The sequence below is a fragment of the Salvia miltiorrhiza genome, chromosome 2, assembly GCF_028751815.1.
Source record: "Salvia miltiorrhiza cultivar Shanhuang (shh) chromosome 2, IMPLAD_Smil_shh, whole genome shotgun sequence".
NCBI classification, from domain to species: domain Eukaryota; kingdom Viridiplantae; phylum Streptophyta; class Magnoliopsida; order Lamiales; family Lamiaceae; genus Salvia; species Salvia miltiorrhiza.
The window spans coordinates 69850117-69867939 of NC_080388.1; the positions used below are offsets into that span (position 1 = coordinate 69850117).

Sequence of the window (17823 nt, forward strand, 5' to 3'; positions counted from 1 at the left end):
CTGAGAATTCCACGTCATATTTTCGGTAACCTAAAAAGTGCCACGTTAGCTTGTGATTTGAGGATTTTTAAAAAGTGTGGAAAAATTGAACAAGTGTTTAAATTCAGGGAATTGAATGTAAAAATTTAAGTTCATGGAAAAGCTTGAAATCGGGCCAAAGTTCATGGGTTTTGACGTAATTAACCCTTTTTTTAACTATTGGAATAATAGCTTGAAATGTTGGGCTTTTTGTATTTAATTCTACATGAAGTATTAAATATCCAAGATAAATTATGTAAATATGAGGTATTGGGACAACAACATTAATTTTAATACTATTAGAAATATTTATGTATTTAAAATTGTAACAAAAATAATAATATCATTATTTTTTCCCACTATTATCTATTTATTTGTTTTTGGATAGTGTTGATGTAAATATAAACTACAAAGTCTACAATGAATTACAAATCTCAACATGAATTTTTTATTGTGCTTAATTGAGCATTAAAAATAGACAATGCAAATTTTCTGTTAGATTTGTTAAATATGTACTTTTGTCAGAATAATAAGTCGTGCTAACTAAATAACATTAACCCAAATTATTTTTCAAAAAATATTAATTAAAAAAGTATTGCTTGCAATAACTTAGACATCTGAATAAGTTCAAATATTATATTTATCAAAATGAAAATATTAAGAACGTTAGAATATGATCAAATAAATATTTTCTATTTGATGGACAACATATTATTCATAGTTTCTTGAGATATTATATTTCAGACTATAATTATTTGTTTGGCTTAGTTAAATTTTTGTCTTCATAAAATTAAATTCATTATTATACTACACATTTGAAAACGAAAAGTTATTTAACTATGAAATGCAATAATTAAGATATTTTAATTGTGTGAATTTATATTTTTTAATGTATTTAAGCGAAATGATATTCATGTATTTGCTTATTAAATAAAATATTAAGCAAGATACCTGAATTTATCTAAACTTCAAATTGAACACAAACTTTGATCCATTGATCAAACGTTTGTTTATTCTACGTATTTTGATTTATATTTTTAGTTGTTTGAACATTTTAGGTTATGATCCCTAATAGTAAAGCTAATTGTTTGACAATATAATATTTAGAGAATTATTTTTTCTCTCTATTGATATTAGTTTTGTTAGTAATTATTTTATAGATTCTTTTATTGTATATGAAAAATTCTAAAAAAATATATCTCGAGTCTCGACTATCAATTGTTTACTTTTTTTTTTGAGTAGATATTTATTGTTTACTACTAACAACTTAAGCAAAACAGAATAATATGAATCAGCTTTTTTTATTTTATTTTTTTCTCGTAGTATTTTTTAAGTTGTAAGTATTGATTAAAGTTGTTCCGCCGTGGCTCCGGTAGTGATGGCGGCGAGAAAGCCGATAATCAATCTACTCCGGCTAAATGGAGTGTCCATTTTGCAGCAATTGCATTTGGAAGAGAGGCTGCCATCAACGACGGAACAACCCAATCACAAAAAATCTTATACTTCCCTTTACTTGATGTTCAATGGGTTTGCTGTTTTGATGTGCTCTGTTCTCTCTCAATAACAAGTTAATTCATTTCGATTTAATCCTAATTTGAAAAATAAAAGTGCCATATTTAATAAAACTGAAACATACCACTAGTATTAATCAAAGAATCTCCACGGCCACACATGTACATTGATCGAATGACACAACACTCAATTGTTCAATTATCCATGAAATCTATTTACCATTGCTACTGCATCTCTACATTTTGTGTCAAATCCTCTACTGCAAATAAAACCTAAAAAACAAATACAAAATATAAAGTTACATTAGTAAAATATACTAGACTTTTCCAGAACAATAAACAAAATAAATCTTACCTCTATTAAAGAGATAAGCAACTTCTGCCATATTCATGCCTGAAATACATTATAAAAACTTTAATTTGCGGCATCACATAAAAAAATCATGAAAAATTAAAAAATGTAAAATTTTCTTACCTCTGCATATTGAAGTTATATTTTTGCCACAATATAGAATTCGTCTCTTCAAATTCCAAATCAATTCTCTAGGAACATCTATAGGCCGCAGACTAGATTCATGATCCGCAAAAACCTAATTCATATGAGATTTCCAATAATATTTTCATAAAAAATGGGGGAATTCTAATAATATTTTCATAACTAAAAAGAAAAAAGTTGGATCATAATATGCTTCACGTACCTCGTTTATTTGAAAATATGTCCCGTTCAAAGGAAATCGCCCTCCATTCGCTGTAAAGCATGGTATCTACATAGACAATTACATTTTAGCATAATTTGTTCCTTCAATTCATAATTAAATATGAAATATAAAAAATTTTTGAATACCAAAATAGTTCCTTTAATCCTCTTTTGATATTCAACAACTTCTCTTGATAAACTCGGTTTTCCTGTATCACACGTTGTAGCCTCCTCGCTACATTCATCTACAATGAATTACAAAAATGAAATCAAGTGTGTTAATTTTAGCTAGCTGCTATTTATGTAGGTGTGATGGCAGGAATAATATTCGAATCACCTTCCGTCCAGATTGCAAGAAGGTACGGACAGCGGTCCCCGTGTACCCGCTTTGAAAACTGCAGCAAATAAAAAAGTATTTCACGAAAAAATAATTTAAGGAAGTTTGTTGAGAAACAAGAGTAGGAAAATGCAGCTCACCGTTGCCAAAAAAGGGTGTGAATCTGGCAGCTCGCACCTAAAAGTGTTACAAACTTGTTAGAATAAAAAAATATATATATGATTATTTTTTTTAAAATTTAATTGGTTATAAGGTATACTTTTCAAACTTACACTTCATGTACCGTCCTTAACCGATATTCTAACTTTTGTTTAGGCAACTGAAATGAAGCAACATTGGGATTTATAGCAACCAAAGCTTGTGAAATCTCATTATCTTCTCCAATAAAGCTACGTATCTTCTTCGTACGTATCTTCTTCGAGCGCTCTACGCGACTCAATGTGCCAATATAGCCCACGTGGCTCAATGTGCCAATATCTTCTATATCCCCTATGTCTAGTGACTCCATAGGCGTTGTCTCTACCACAGGAGATGGTGGGAGTTCTATGATTGGTTGGAAACATAGTGGCTCCATAGTCGTTGTCTCTACCACAGGAGATGATGGGAGTTCTATGATTGTTTCAGAATTTGAATGATGTTTAACCTCATTCCCATCTGAATTTGTCAACATTGGCGCTTCTAGACTCGAGTTAGCTTGGAAACCTTGGAGTCGAGGCTTATTGCTGCATTAAAAGATATATACATGACGTGCATTCATACAACTACAAAGAAATATTTATTTTATGGCACTAACTTGTTCATACAAATAGAAACAATCTTTATTTTTGGCACTAACCTTGCAAGTGCACTTGCATAATGCGCACACTCATCTCTCATCGGGCATTCTTTGCAATTTGGTTGGAGCTTTGTACAGAATGACTGAAAATATATAGTATAATTTTAATTTATAAATATTATTGATAATATAATTATTACATATTTTAAATATGGTTGTAAGTCTAATGATGCGTTCAAACATAATAGAGTCATATGAAAATTGTTTTTGAATGCCGTCTAACTATGACAATAAATATAATAAAAGATTTTGTAATGTACTAAAAAATGCTTATAAATTTAGGGGGTGTATTCAATTCAGATTTTAAAAAGTCTTTAAAAATTTGTTGGTAATATCCATCTAAATTTGGTGATATTGAAACTTCCAAGGATTATAATATGTCATAGATTTTAAATTTGGTGTGAGGTTGGATTATTGTGTAGGGAATAGTTTAGAGAAGGCCTCTACTCCGAGCAGAAGGCTGCTCGTATGATTAAGGAATTGATGTTAGCTGTTCGGTAGTGTCATGAGATGGGTGTAGTTCACCACCTCTGGACAGATAAAGCTTGCGGACTTTGGATTAGCTGTGAGGATTTTAGATGCTAATATAACATAGCCTGCTAGCTAGCTAAATACTTCCACTATGCTGTGTAGTATTATAATTTATGGAATGCAGCTTTCATTTTTATAATGTATGTCATTTCATCCTCATCACATTTCAAACTCAGTTTCAATGGCCTTCTGGTATAATTTGTATGTTTTGGTTTCATTTTTGTAAGAAAACTGCATATAATTCAGTAGGGAATAGTCTAGGATGCATGTCTAGGATGCATAGTCTAAGAAAACTGCATATAATTGTAGAATTAATACAATCCATGAAATTAGTAGAATCCATATATTATAAAAAGTCTATCAAAATCTTTTAAATTCTTAATTGAATACACCCCCTTAGTTGAAGCTTTAAACATAATAAATAAAAGGAAAATCTGAAATTTAAGATCTTATACATAAATGAAAAATTGATTTCAAATGAAATAAACTAATTTTTTTACTAAAAATCATATATAATTCTTAAGGTTAGAATAAAGAAAAGTCGTTATTTACTCACATAAAGCATAAAAGAAATCATAACTAGTCAAACGACTTAATTTAATGAAGCGACAGAGAAACACTTACCTTGCCAATAGTAACACTGTGACAATGTATTTCGTATCTGTATAAGATGGGAAAATTTTAAGTAAAACAATTTAGTTTGTCAATATATCACATAAAAACATAAGTCCAAATAATAGAAAGAGCAAGTTTATCAACGTACAATAGTTGATGATCATTGTCGCAAGCGCGTGACCACATGTATTTTTGGACGCTGTCTAGACTTGGATAACTGTAAGAGAATTCATATGATCATCATCCTTTAAAAAAAGGCAAAAAATGAAAGCATTGAACAAATAGATTTGGTTAGATTATCACTCGTTGAGTTCATGTAGCTTAACTCCCTCGGGTAGTTTCTTCAATGGAACCCATCCCATACGAACAAAAAACCGACGAGCATTCGTGTCAACCGGGAAGGCCGGGTAGTAAAGTGCCAAAAGCCTCACGCACTCGGTGCTCTTCAATCCTAGACCAGATATGCTCAATAAATAGTCCCTAGAAAGAAAAATTTCATGAGTTGATCATTTTCATATATATATATATATATATATATCATCAAGAATGAAGCATACTTTGCTTTAGGTGGTGGAACATTTCTTAGCCACTCTAAGTCAATACTGCCGTGATCTCTAACTAGGCGGTCAAGAAAGCCCTACAAGAAAATAAAGAATCAGTAAAAACATAAAGAATAAAATGGTAGAAATGTATATAAGTAGTACCTTGATTCTTTCGGCAAGTTGTTTGCTCATGCCTCGTTGGATAATAACAAGAGCAACCTCTTCTATCGATGCTTGCCTCATTGCTTCCCAATTAATAGAATCGGCGTTCTGCTCAGTTCTCTCTCTTGAGAGACCGCGAGAGTATTGTTTTCTCAAGTCATCCCAATTGATAGGCAATTCTTGTTTCTTGTTACCCTTTCCTTTTCTTCTTTCTACTCGTATAGGAGGATCAACCTCACGGATGAATTCACTCTTATCGGATGCGGATTCCACCACCATCACTTGTTGATCCAAGAGACGAATTCGTGAGTTTTGTTCGTCCACGGATAGAGGCGGATATCTCGATGACAAAGCCATGAACGCCGTACTAAAAGGAGGAAAAAAAACAAGTAATTAAAACCTTGAAAAGCGCATAACTAAATCACATATGTGGTAGTAACAATGTTGTGAAAAACTTAAGGCAGAATTGAGGCGTTTTGCCTGGTTGAGGCGAGGCGGTTTAAGGTGTAAGCCTCACACCAAGTTCAGAAAAACTCACAACAATTTTAAGAAACAAATAAAACCATATAAAAATAAAATATATATATATATATATATAAGTTATGAATTTTAAAGTCTTAAAGCAATTAAATTAAAAGCATATTTATGGCAGAAAATTTTGTACGTAGTGAACTTTAGATCTATTCTAAGCACATATTCCTTGCATGATTGTGCCTAATAATAAGACATATTGGGATCAACACTCCATAAATCAGCTTATATTAAAGCAATAGAATCTGAATTCTTGCTGGAACAACCTATCTTAACATATACTAGTACTAGTATATCTTCCAAATTTGTTCCTAATATTAGTTAATTAATCACGTATTAATTCAGCTTTTTAAGCTCGTGATATTCTAATGTCTTGAATGTGTCTCGGGCTGTCAGGTCGATGAAAAGAACGTCGGCAAAAAGTAAAGAAGACCCTCAATCAAAGCTAAGTATTTATTCACTACGTACAAAGTCTCAGGAATCATATTTATTCATCACTGCCTGAACTAAGTATCAAACGGGTTGCCTCAAACCGACCAAGGTGCAAAATAATTGAATACACATAAAAGCGTATATGAGCTGCGGTTTCCTTGCCGCCTGTAGTAATTGTAATATTACCTCGACATATGATCACTGGCATTTTGAGTAAGAAAAACACCAACTACAGAGTCTACAATTGATCCTTTCCACGGCGAGAATTGCCTATTTCCTGACAAATTCAATAAATCAATGAAATGAGATAATTGACAATAAAGTTTATAATTATGAGTTTGTCAGTTACCTTGAACCACATCCATGCGGTCTAGAAACACGTCCAATTTATTTCGAAGCAATTTCCTCTCCCTCTTCATATATTCCACATGATCAGCACCAAGTGCTTCTGCTTCGGCAGCTTTGTTCCAATCATCTCTCGTTAACAGATTCCACACAACCATCGTCTCCTTATCAAGATCAACGATTCCTTTGTATTTCTTTTCCGCAACAACAAGTGCATCACTACGCTCTTCGTTAATGCATAATGACTGCATTTTTTTCACAACAAAATCTGCTTGCGCATCTCTAACATCCTTATCTCCTGAAACAAAAAATATCATCACACAAAGATATCAAGTTGAAAACAATATAAAATTGGTTTCAAGATTAACAAACCGACATAATTAATTTCAAGATTGACAAACCTTGGATCAACAAGACATTTTCTACATTCTCTTGTAGGTTTGTGATTTTTGCAACGGAAGCATTCAGAATGCTCCCGTTGCAAGAAATCGTGTTATCCGCCTCCTCTTCTTGAACTTGTGTGCAAGAAATCGTGCATATCTTGGGGGTATTCGGCCCTCCCTTTTCTGATGAAACATCTGCTGTAACTTGTGGCTTCATCAACTCCTCTTGGCCCATGGCGGGACATTCTTCACCAAAATCCTCCTCTTGGCCCATGGCGGGACATTCTTCACCAAAATCCAACTTACGTCTGCTCGCTCGTTTGCTAGTAGTTGCTTTTGCATCAATATTGATGGAATCAACACTTTTCTTCTTCACTTTCTTAGCGGGCTTTGGAGTATGAGGTTTGGGAGTGCAAGGTGTGATAGGACCGACTTTGGGGTTGTGTCTCTTTATCTTCTTTCTCTTGTGCGGTTTCTTATCGCGTGTGCACATCTTCTTGAGAATATCTACAACAAATTGTTAGCTCATGAAAAAAAAAAGAAAAACAAAAATGACGATAAATCAATAACAACATTTTCCTTTTATCTAACCTATCAAGCTCTCTGATTTTCCACATTTTGGAGCATCTGACCCTGAAATATTTGACTCGAAATATTTGCAGTTGTTTGTAGTTTCACTTTCTTTCTCCGAGTACCCAACTTTTGCTTGAATCTGAGGTGTCAGTGGCACCCAAGCAACGTCCTTGACTTCTGCAACTGCCATTTCCTTGCCACTGCTAGAGAAAAGACAAGATTCACAACTAAATAATAAACAAGATTATTTTCATCATCAATAAATCAATTAATCTATGGATGCATACTTTGTTTCATTTACAACCACTTGTTGAGCTTCAAGAATCACAGAGTTGTTTATACCATGGCAATCAACATTCTCATTCAACGAAGGAGGCACAAAGAAGGAACTACAAGACACGAGGAAGATTTAAGGAAAACTAAATCAAAACATTCTTAACAAACATATGAAAATATATCTAAATAACAAGCATATCAAATCACCTAAAGAGATCATCATTGTTAGCACAATCGTTTTGATCATGTGTATTAGCTCCATCACAATCCATTTTCTGTGTACTAACATCCATATCTGCAAAATAATCATCTAAAAACATGAAAAGAGGTGAAATGAATAAGATAAAATCTACGATGAGCATATAAACAATACATTCTATGTTCATTACCAAAGTCCTTGTCTTTACCTGTGATGTCTTCTTCCGACTGCGTGTGATTCTCTGTATTCCCATGGCAAGAAACCACAACCTTATCCTCTGTATGGTCTTGAACTCCAATGATATGAGCCGCAAAACCAGATTTAAAGTCCTTCCTCCTTATGGAGGTATTCGATCTTTCCTTTTTCGCATTCATCCAAGATGAGTTGAGAGTAGTAGTGCACGTGTGTTTTTCAATGTCGCGAAGCACTCTTGTCAGCTCGGCTAACTTGTTCGACGAAATCCTCTTCCGCACTTGTCTTCTCTTCTTCAAAATCTTGGGCTTTTTCGAAGCTCCACCTTTCATTCTCGAGGTGTCTGCATCTATTCTTGATTTAGTTTTTATATCAACCGCTTATGAAAACTTGTGTTCATTCTTTAAAAGTATTAATTCAAAATATTATTGGTGCGGCATGGCCTTCCTTTTTCTCGTTTTGGTCATTTAATATTTTGCGATCAAATTAAGCTAATCACTGAGATACTCATGTATGCTATGGTTTCTCATTCCTAGAATATTATAGTAACAATAAAATAATAATATTATCTCAAATGCATTGGTTCGTCTTTTTTTTTTTTGAGTTGAGAAATAAAAGTGGTGAAATTGAACCATTGACCTCTACTGTTATACAAAAAAGATGTCATGGTTTGGATGTCCCCAAAAAGAGAAATGCATTCAATCATTAAAAAAATCAATAATTAAACATTACTATCGTCTAATGCTTCTTTTTTAAATGCACATATTATTTGACAAAACCACTCTTATAGTCTTCATACATTTATACGTTTGCTTACTAGGTTAATATTGATAATAGTGGATTCTTGATAAATCCTTCTTCAATCACTTGTTATCAAATCTCAGTTTTTATATGCATGAAAAATACTTCGACACAAGTTAATAATACTCAGGGGTGCTGTTGGGGGAGCACTACCACCCTCCAACCAAAATTTATAAAATCTTTTTCACTTTTTACATATTTTGTATTTTTCCCAAACTTTTTTTTTAGTACCTCTTATTCACGGGAAATTTTGATTTTAATTCTCCAAATTAATTTTATATTTCCCTGAACATGCACTACAAAAATCTATCAATTATTTTCCTCCAAAAAAAATTTTTATTACTAATATGAGATTACAAACAACACCATAGAACTAGAGAATGAAAGAGGCATATCTTTTACCTGTTTTTCCTATCGATTTTTTACGACGATTTGAAGCAGTTTTGACCTTAGGCGTCGATGGGATCCAATCAGGGTCCTTGGATTTTGCCACCATTATTACACTGCCAATTGTTATTCAAAAAGTTTCAACAAAGTGATTCCCAAAAAAAAAAAAAAATATATTTTACTAAGCAACATCAAAATATGACTTTCGAATGACGCAATAAAAATAGTTATTTTCACAGCGATATAAATTTAAAAATAGAAATACAATAACAACAACATGCAAAAGAATACCCCTTATAGATTGAAAGAAATTGCAATATATACACTTTTAACTCTGTGACGGAGCCGGCCGACGTCCAGCGGAGTATATATTAGGTATTTTTATAATTTATTATTTAGATGAAAATTATTTTGAATTCTTTTTTCTACAATAAAATTCTAATAGAGTTATATAATATAACTTTAATATTATTTCATATTTTTATTTAGTTTTCTTTATTTAATAGAGTAATGGGTGAGTTAGATTAATTTTTTTTATAGGGTAATTTTTTTGCATTGGACTCATAAAAAAATAAAATTCGAGGTTAAATATAGAAGTCTTTACAAACACACGTAATTAAGATAAGACAGTTGTTAGCTCAATCCATTATATGGTAGTGAGATTATATTTTTGTTAAATCAAGTTATTATTAAATATTTATAATTTTATATGTGATGGGAAAAAATATAAATATTTTTAAAATTATTAATTTATTATAAAATTATAGGGTTAATTGCATATAAATTACTGAACTTTCAACAAATTCTCATTTTGCACATGAACTTTAAAATCTTTATTAAAATTACTCAACTATTAATTTCTTCTCATTTTACATAATGAGAAAAAAATTGATAATTAAGTAATTTTAATAAAAATTTTAAAGTTCGTATGCAAAATGAGAATTTGTTAAAAGTTCAGTAATTTATATGCAATTAATCCAAAATTTTAATTATATACCTTAAAATTATTAAATTAGACCCTAAGATGAAATGCCGGCTATGTCTTTAAATTACGCCATCCCTTCCACTAACTCATTTTTATTTGTCTGCAAAAATAAGAGTTCCACATCAATTTTTGAACTATCACATACTAAATTCTCTTCTATATTTATCTATAAATTTTACCAATTTTTAACTAATACCCCATAATATTTATCTATACTTATCTATAAATTTTTATTTATATTTTCTACTTTTTGGTATTATATCGTTACCTGCAATAATTTTAATAATTTAAAAGTCCATCACTAATGAGATATTTTTTTTCGTTGACTGAGAGAGTATCAATTGTCACTTTCCGCACACATGTTCGTAGGGCACGGGAAAGATAACCGCAAATTGCAGAAGGAAATATCCAAAAGAAAATTCAAACTAATCATTAGGAAAACATCGAAATAGAAAAAATACACTCAAAGAGTCAACCTATTCCTTTCGCTTTCAACGTGATTTCAACATATTTCTCATAACAAATTCAAAGATTAAATAACTATGCGATTCAAGGGAACTCATTTATAAATTCAGAATTATTATTATATAATCTTGGTTAATTTTTTCATCTTCTTCTTTTACATCGAAAAAAGAAGAAGAAAAGAATGAGAAAACACTGAGAAATATTTCATAAGTATGATATTAACGTAAATTTGCATTGCTTTCACCCAGAAAAAAGATTACTACAATTTATATATCTATATATATTACTATGAAAGCACAGTTTTCTCAGTTTAAAAGTTTTGAAAGTTTTTTTTTTTTTTTTCCAAAACTTGAGGCATATATAAACAATAAACGTGATTTCGGCATAAACATGGATTTCAACAATCAAACCAACGAAATTCATTCAATACCTTTACCGTAATGTCAAACAAATTGTGTCACATAAATACCTGTTTTTTCTATGTCGAGCAAAGGAGAGCAGGCGAAAGCAAACAGAGGCCGCGCGCGGCTGCGTTTTTTCTGTGCGTGTGTTTGTTGATGAAGAATAAAAGAGCCGCGTTTTTTCTGTGCGTGTGTTTGTTGATGAAGAATAGAAGAGTAGAGAGGTCGGGCCTTGTTTTATTAAAGATAGATTGGGAGTGTGGCTGGGCCGGTGCATGCTTATTAAAATTGGGCTTCAACTCTTAAAAATTGGACTCTTTATTAATTTATTTAATTGCTCTGCATTTTTAATCAGTTAGGCCTTAATTTGTTTAAAAACTGGGATGCATTTTAACCGAGTAAATGCCTTTGCTTAATTTATTAATAGGCTCAATAATAGTAATTTGACTAATGATTTAATTATTTATTTAATTAATTAGACTTTCTAATTTGAGTTAATTAAGTATTTTAGAAAATGATTGGATAATATCTATTATTCTTCTTACGTGCATGTATTAAGTGTAATTAATTATTATATAGTTTAAAACATTAAATGAATTTGTATTATACATTTTTGCAAATAATGATGTTTATGAGAAAAGGTAGAAAAAAAAACCTCGAATAATTATTATAATTATTACTTATATTTATTAGTCTTATTTTGCTTTTCGCACAAAGTTGCTTCGTAGCTTTTTTTTTCCACGAACGAGCATACAAGCATATCTGGAACTAACACAATTTGTATTATCTATTGACTTCATTTTTAATGAAACTAGTAATATTCCCGTGCGATGCACGGTAATACTTATTTAATTAAAATAGTAAAATAAAATTATATTTTAGAATATTATAGTATGTGAACATAGTAGCATAAAAATGAAGATGAAACCATCTTATAGTTGGTGATAAAAAAAATTATATTTTAAAATATTATATTTAGAATGAAGATAGTAGCCTTAAAATAAAAATGAACTCATCTTATAATTGGAGGCGTAATGACCAAGAATTTGACAAAACCTTTTTATCTAATGATTATTATTATCTATTTAAAATTTTCACCAAAAAATCTAGATATTTTTCTTTCAAATTTTCTATTGGTCTTGAAAGGGTTTTTGGAACTTTTAATTACTTTTTACTGATTTTCATTTTACAACATATTTTTTTTGAGGCGTTAATTGATTGTAAATTCAAAAATTATTAGTGAATTTTGATATATTTTTTTAGCTATATAAAGTTGTAGTATAAATACATAAACATTAGCTCATTTCAGAATTTGCCCTGGATTTTAATTTCGTCCAAATCAAAACATACATGAAAAAAATTAAGATGATATAATATATACACATTATATTAAATGGTTAATATGCAAAAACACCCCTAACGTTACCACCCCAACTACACTTAAGCCCCTAACATAATGTTGATAGCAACTAACACGCCAAAGTTCATTAAGTACTAAACCCATAAACAAAATTTCTTTCACAAAATTAAGAATTTTTTTTTTAAATTTATATAATATATAAAAGGGGGTTTTCTCCCTCTATTTTTTCCCACCATTTTTTCTCTTTCTTCCCCCATCAATTTTTTCATATAAATAAATATTTTCATACACAGACAAAAATAAAAGAATTGTAAGATTTTAACAAAGAGAAAGAAAATAGAATATTTTAAAATTTTAGGAACTTATTTGTTTTAAATTTATTTTTAATAATTTTTATACCATATTAAATATTTTGTTACAAACTTAAACATAAGATGCTTATTAAATATTTCTTCATAAATTAAATTTGATATTATTTAAAAAAAGTATTAAAATTGTAAAAGAAAAAGAGATGAAAAATAATGAAAAAATTGATGGGAGAAGATAGAGAAAAAATGGTGGGAAAAAATGGAGGGAGAATAATAATAATAATAATAATAATAATAATAATAATAATAATAATAATAATAATAATGTGATGCTTTAGAGTTTGATCTGTATTTGAAAAACAAGAAATTATTTGTTACAAAAAAGAAGGAAAAGAAAGTGAATTAATGTATAGGGTATTCTTCAAGGAAATCACTTTCTTTGTGAAGGCCCTCTTTTCCTCAACTCTTTATTCCCCTGTCTAAATCTCAATCAAACCTTTAACATCTTAACAGACTGTTTTTCACATGCTCTCTCTCTCTCTAACATCAACTTTTCACTTGTATTACTTTCTCCAGAATTTCATTTTCTCCGGTTTCATCTCTGCTCACTTGTCAGAATTAGCTACTATTTAGTTGCCTCACCAGTCTTTAATTTCAATTAGGTATGTCCCATTTTCGCTTATTTTAGTGAAACATTGCTCTTTACGGCTGTATTTCAACTCCAGTTATTGATTTTAGTGAGTTAATGTTAGGGCTTTCCTTAATTTATTTATCTTGTAATTGTAGATCTTAATTCTTGATCCCACGCTTCAGTTTTTACTGTTTTTCTTACTATTCTTGCGTTGATTGGTTAATTTATGTAGTTTTGAATAAGTGGTTATACATCGTTTTTGAAAATTTCTTAATTCTTCATTTATGTTTGTTTGGTTTGATGCATATTTTATAGACAACGTTGCAAAGCTATGCTGTTGATCCTACGCTTCAATTTGAGCTGATTTACTCACTGTTGTTTTGTTGAATGGTTGGTTTGTGTAGTTTTGAATCACTTCCTAATATATACTGCACTTGTTTGAAGCTGTGTGATTTACTTTTTGAAGCTTTCTTGATTCTGTTTCATTTTTATTTGTTTTTGATATATATTTCATAGACAATGTCGCAAAGCTATGCCGTTGAGCTTTACTTCGATCCTGCGCTTGAGAATCAGGTATTGAAGGCCTGGAATGTACTGGCTCGACGCCAAATCAGCACACAGCTGATTGAGATTGAATCAAGGCCTCACCTGACCTTATTTTGGAGTGATTTTGTTGATGTTGCTAAGTTAGAGAATGTACTAAGAATCATTGGTTCGAAGCAAGAACCTCTGTCTCTGTCTTTCTCTTCAATTGGAAGCCTCCCAAGTGACAACAACGTTCTGTTTCTTGGCCCGACCCCATCTGCCTCGCTCCTTCAGTTTCACTCGCAGTTGTGTGATGCCATGAAGAAAGATGGTATAGAAATCGGGGAGGAGTACCGGCCAGACAAGTGGATTCCTCACTGCCTGGTGGCTCAGGAGGTGCCAAAGGCTCGTATGGCTGAGGCATTTACTGTCTTGCGGGATTTGAAGCTGCCGGTTAGTGGATATGCAACGGAGATTTCGTTGGTCGAGTACCAACCTGTTCGTGAACTCTTCTCCTTGACTCTGGGTACACATTACCTTAGTGAGGGTTAGGGCAGTTTGCCTGTGATGAGTTAGGTTGCAGATCTTATGAATTCTCTTGTGCTTCTAAAAACTGGTTGTAGATTGATTGCAAGGATGGTACATATAGCATGTGATTAGGATTCATTGCAGTTGATGGCTATATGAATGTCACTATTTATGTCGGCTTTCGTGCCCTTAGTCAATTTCGCGTAGGAATCATTTTGAAATTTTATTTGAACTTGTTTGGGAGAATGCGATGTCATGCTTAAGTATTTCGTGGATAGAATCATGCCTTCTCCATTTTTCTTGACTTTTTACCCGGATGTATGATGTATATTGTATATTATATTATGCAATATAATGACTTGTGTTTATGATATTGCATACGTAAATTGCTTCTTATGTAACTGAGTTTTGAGTCTTGATTTGTTAAATCTTTTGGAATAATGTATGATAGTTATTAGATATTGCAAAAATAATATGTGCTCTCTTTAGCCAAATGAGTTCAATATTTATCTTTTAACTCAACTTTTGGAGCCTCCACATCTTTCTTGAAACGTTATTGTTTGTTATGGATCAGCATTGTGATCAGGCCTCAGTAGGAAATGGCTGGACTAATTGCAGTGATTCAGTGAACATACCTTAAACTGCCACTTAGTAAATCTTTATATGAATTGAGCATGCATCTATAAGTCGAGTATCTGCAAATTGAGATCTTACATAATGCTAGATAGGTTCATGTTGAGATTATGAATACATTACCCACTGTCTTCCTAGCTTTCTGTTTCTGTCGCGTGTGGCAAAACTATAATGAAAAGGAAAGAGGTCAGTCTGAATTATGTTTTTAGTTGAATCTGTTTGATTTTATCCATCATGGCTTGCTAGCCTTGCTTGGGAATCCATGATTGTGCACACTGTGTTTTGAGATTGTCTAGCCATTTTGCAACTTGAGATTCTATACTTGGTGTTGTTATCGATCAACGTTCTTCTTGAGACACTATACTTGTTCTTAATCAGAAACAATCAACGTTCTTCTTGAGATGCTATACACTATACTTGTTCTTGATCAGAAAGGATCAATGTTCTTCTTGAGATTCTATACTCTTTCTTGATCAGAAACGATCAACATTCTTCTTGAGATGCTATACTCGCTCTCGATCAGAAACAATCACATTCTTGATGCTATACTTGGTGAACAGTCCGTGAAGAGTGTGGGTGATGAATTCTTGTCTACCATCATTCAAGCAAGCAAATGATGGAGAATACACAAGGTGCAAGGTATCTCAGCTGCTACTCTTTGAACCCTTATTATTTACATTTTATACTTGAGGCATACTCATGAGAATTGTCACTTTTATTCTTAATTGTTAATTTTATTAAGAACTATCACTTTTATTTATAAGAACGACCACTTTTCACTGAGCATATAGTTAGGAAGAACTCATACAACTTTTTGTCTCATCCTTTCGTCATATGGCTATTGCACACTGCACGACACCATTACATGCTGTCTAACAGCGAGGGAGGGCGGCCTCCGGTGACCGGACAAGTGTGCTGGAATTGGTTTTGCTTCTCTTGGTTTGATTCATATTGAAAATCGTTATTTCTAAGTATTTAATACGGTTACCATGTATTGCGAACTTGGCCCTTTATTTTTTTTTCTATCTGGTGCTTGATTTATGAATGAGTGTATAATCTTGCGTTGCATAACACTAGTCTGTGTGTTGACTAGGAGTAAAATGGTTAATGTATGATGTCAAAATTTTCAAATTCAAATCCACCGTAACGTGGTCTTTTAAAATATTTATTTCTTATTTTATTATTTTGCTCGATGCATAATTTTTTTTAATATGTGTAAAAAAACAATGTGGAATATCAAAGTATATATTTTAAAAAGATCTATCTTATAATCAAATAAACAAATAAATCAAATTATTAAATTATGGTTAAAAATTGAAAGAAGTTAGAATAGTGCCTCATTCACTATATTTGGATTGGTATGTTCAGATTGTCCTATTTGATTTGACATGTTTTTTTTTTTAAGTTAATCATTTTATACTATATTAAATATGAAGCGGTGAAATTTAAACTCTAGACCTTGCTGTTTATAGACAAGAGTTCATACCACTTGAATGTCCATTGGAAACATATTTATACCGTTATCTTAACCTCCTAAATAATTATGTTGAAAAGAAACTGGCCAAGTAAGTGGGATGTGTGGTGTGTCTTGTTCTCAACTCTCAAGTACTCCTATATACTTACCTAGAGTTGAACGATAGTCCATGTATAGTTTCACCTAAGAAATGAAATTCTGTTTTTCATATTAACTTATATCTTGCACCTCATTTTGCAGTACATCCATGCCATACCACTTGACCATTTTATGGGATGGGGTCCAAAAAGAAAAGACTACACCATTTTATCTCTTACCTCACTATAGTTGCATATTTGTTATTTTGTTCATCTATGCATACCCAAAAATGTGGATGGATGTATGAAATGGATTGGGACAAAATATATCATAAATGTAGGGAATTTTTGGTGGGGTCCCATGTTTGATGTAATTTGTGGTTATTTCTGTGATCAATATTTGTGTCGTGTGTATTGTCGTGTGATGTGAAATTTCATGTCGCTACTTTCACCTTCTCTTTGTTTCCCACATCATTATCCTAACTAGCTAGTGCCAATCATTTATTTATCTGCATTTACTTATTCACCTTCTTTATTTCTCCTTGGAATTGTTTTATTCATTTACTTTTCCTATTTTTAATCTGTGTACATTATTATCTTTGTGACACTTATGTAGGTACACATCGGTAATGGTCCACGCTTGTGGTTTTATTATATAATTTGTGGATGCATGCGTTACGTTATATATTGCATTATACTTATATTATAATTATAATTTGCATTATAATGTAAGAACTCTCACATCTTTCTTGCACAATTATAGAGCGGTAATGTATTAGATTTATACTTATTTCATGAATGTGCAAGAAATTAGGATTGCACGTTCAATTTGGTACACATAATAATTGAGTTTTCTTCTAGGAGTTGAAATCTATAATTATCTATTAAAAAGATACTCTAAAAAAAATCTATTAAAAAGATAAATTTTAATTTGAAATCAATTTCAAAATTGAATGGTAATTTTGTGATTATAAAAAAATTGAAGGTTTGTTCGTAAATTACATCGTCTTTTTTTTTTCCTGCTTTATTTCTTTTAAAAAATTGTGAAATTCATATCATTACAAAGTAT

The 17823-nt window shown here is 31.4% G+C and overlaps 2 protein-coding genes across 2 annotated transcripts; one reads left to right on the top strand and one right to left on the bottom strand.

The window, feature by feature from the left end:
- Positions 1–1640: 1640 nt before the first annotated feature.
- LOC131008664 (DNA glycosylase/AP lyase ROS1-like) lies at positions 1641–11411 on the bottom strand. Its single transcript, XM_057935628.1, has 23 exons — positions 11287–11411; positions 9383–9483; positions 8196–8528; positions 7996–8083; positions 7800–7901; positions 7531–7712; positions 6958–7446; positions 6561–6854; positions 6398–6488; positions 5249–5615; positions 5102–5181; positions 4848–5024; positions 4693–4761; positions 4554–4590; positions 3399–3481; positions 2836–3285; positions 2704–2740; positions 2564–2621; positions 2374–2471; positions 2228–2293; positions 2005–2119; positions 1885–1923; positions 1641–1802 (listed from the first exon to the last, which is right to left on the bottom strand). Exons 2-23 carry the CDS (start codon positions 9474–9476, stop codon positions 1729–1731), a joined length of 3423 nt encoding a protein of 1140 aa, XP_057791611.1. The 5' UTR covers positions 9477–9483; positions 11287–11411; the 3' UTR covers positions 1641–1728.
- Positions 11412–13234: 1823 nt separating this feature from the next.
- Positions 13235–14948, top strand: LOC131008746 (uncharacterized). Its single transcript, XM_057935780.1, has 2 exons — positions 13235–13548; positions 14034–14948. The coding sequence occupies exon 2, from the start codon at positions 14037–14039 to the stop codon at positions 14592–14594; it is 558 nt and encodes a 185-aa protein (XP_057791763.1). The 5' UTR covers positions 13235–13548; positions 14034–14036; the 3' UTR covers positions 14595–14948.
- Positions 14949–17823: the final 2875 nt, after the last annotated feature.

Excerpts from the sequence above, each read along its gene's own strand:
- LOC131008664 (XM_057935628.1), bottom strand. The coding sequence starts at position 9,476 with ATGGTGGCAAAATCCAAGGACCCTGATTGGATCCCATCGACGCCTAAG. Across the intron at positions 7,447-7,530 it reads AAAATCAGAGAGCTTGATAG|ATATTCTCAAGAAGATGTGC; the intron begins GTTAGATAAAAG and ends AATTTGTTGTAG. Across the intron at positions 6,489-6,560 it reads CCGCATGGATGTGGTTCAAG|GAAATAGGCAATTCTCGCCG; the intron begins GTAACTGACAAA and ends TGAATTTGTCAG.
- LOC131008746 (XM_057935780.1), top strand. The coding sequence starts at position 14,037 with ATGTCGCAAAGCTATGCCGTTGAGCTTTACTTCGATCCTGCGCTTGAG.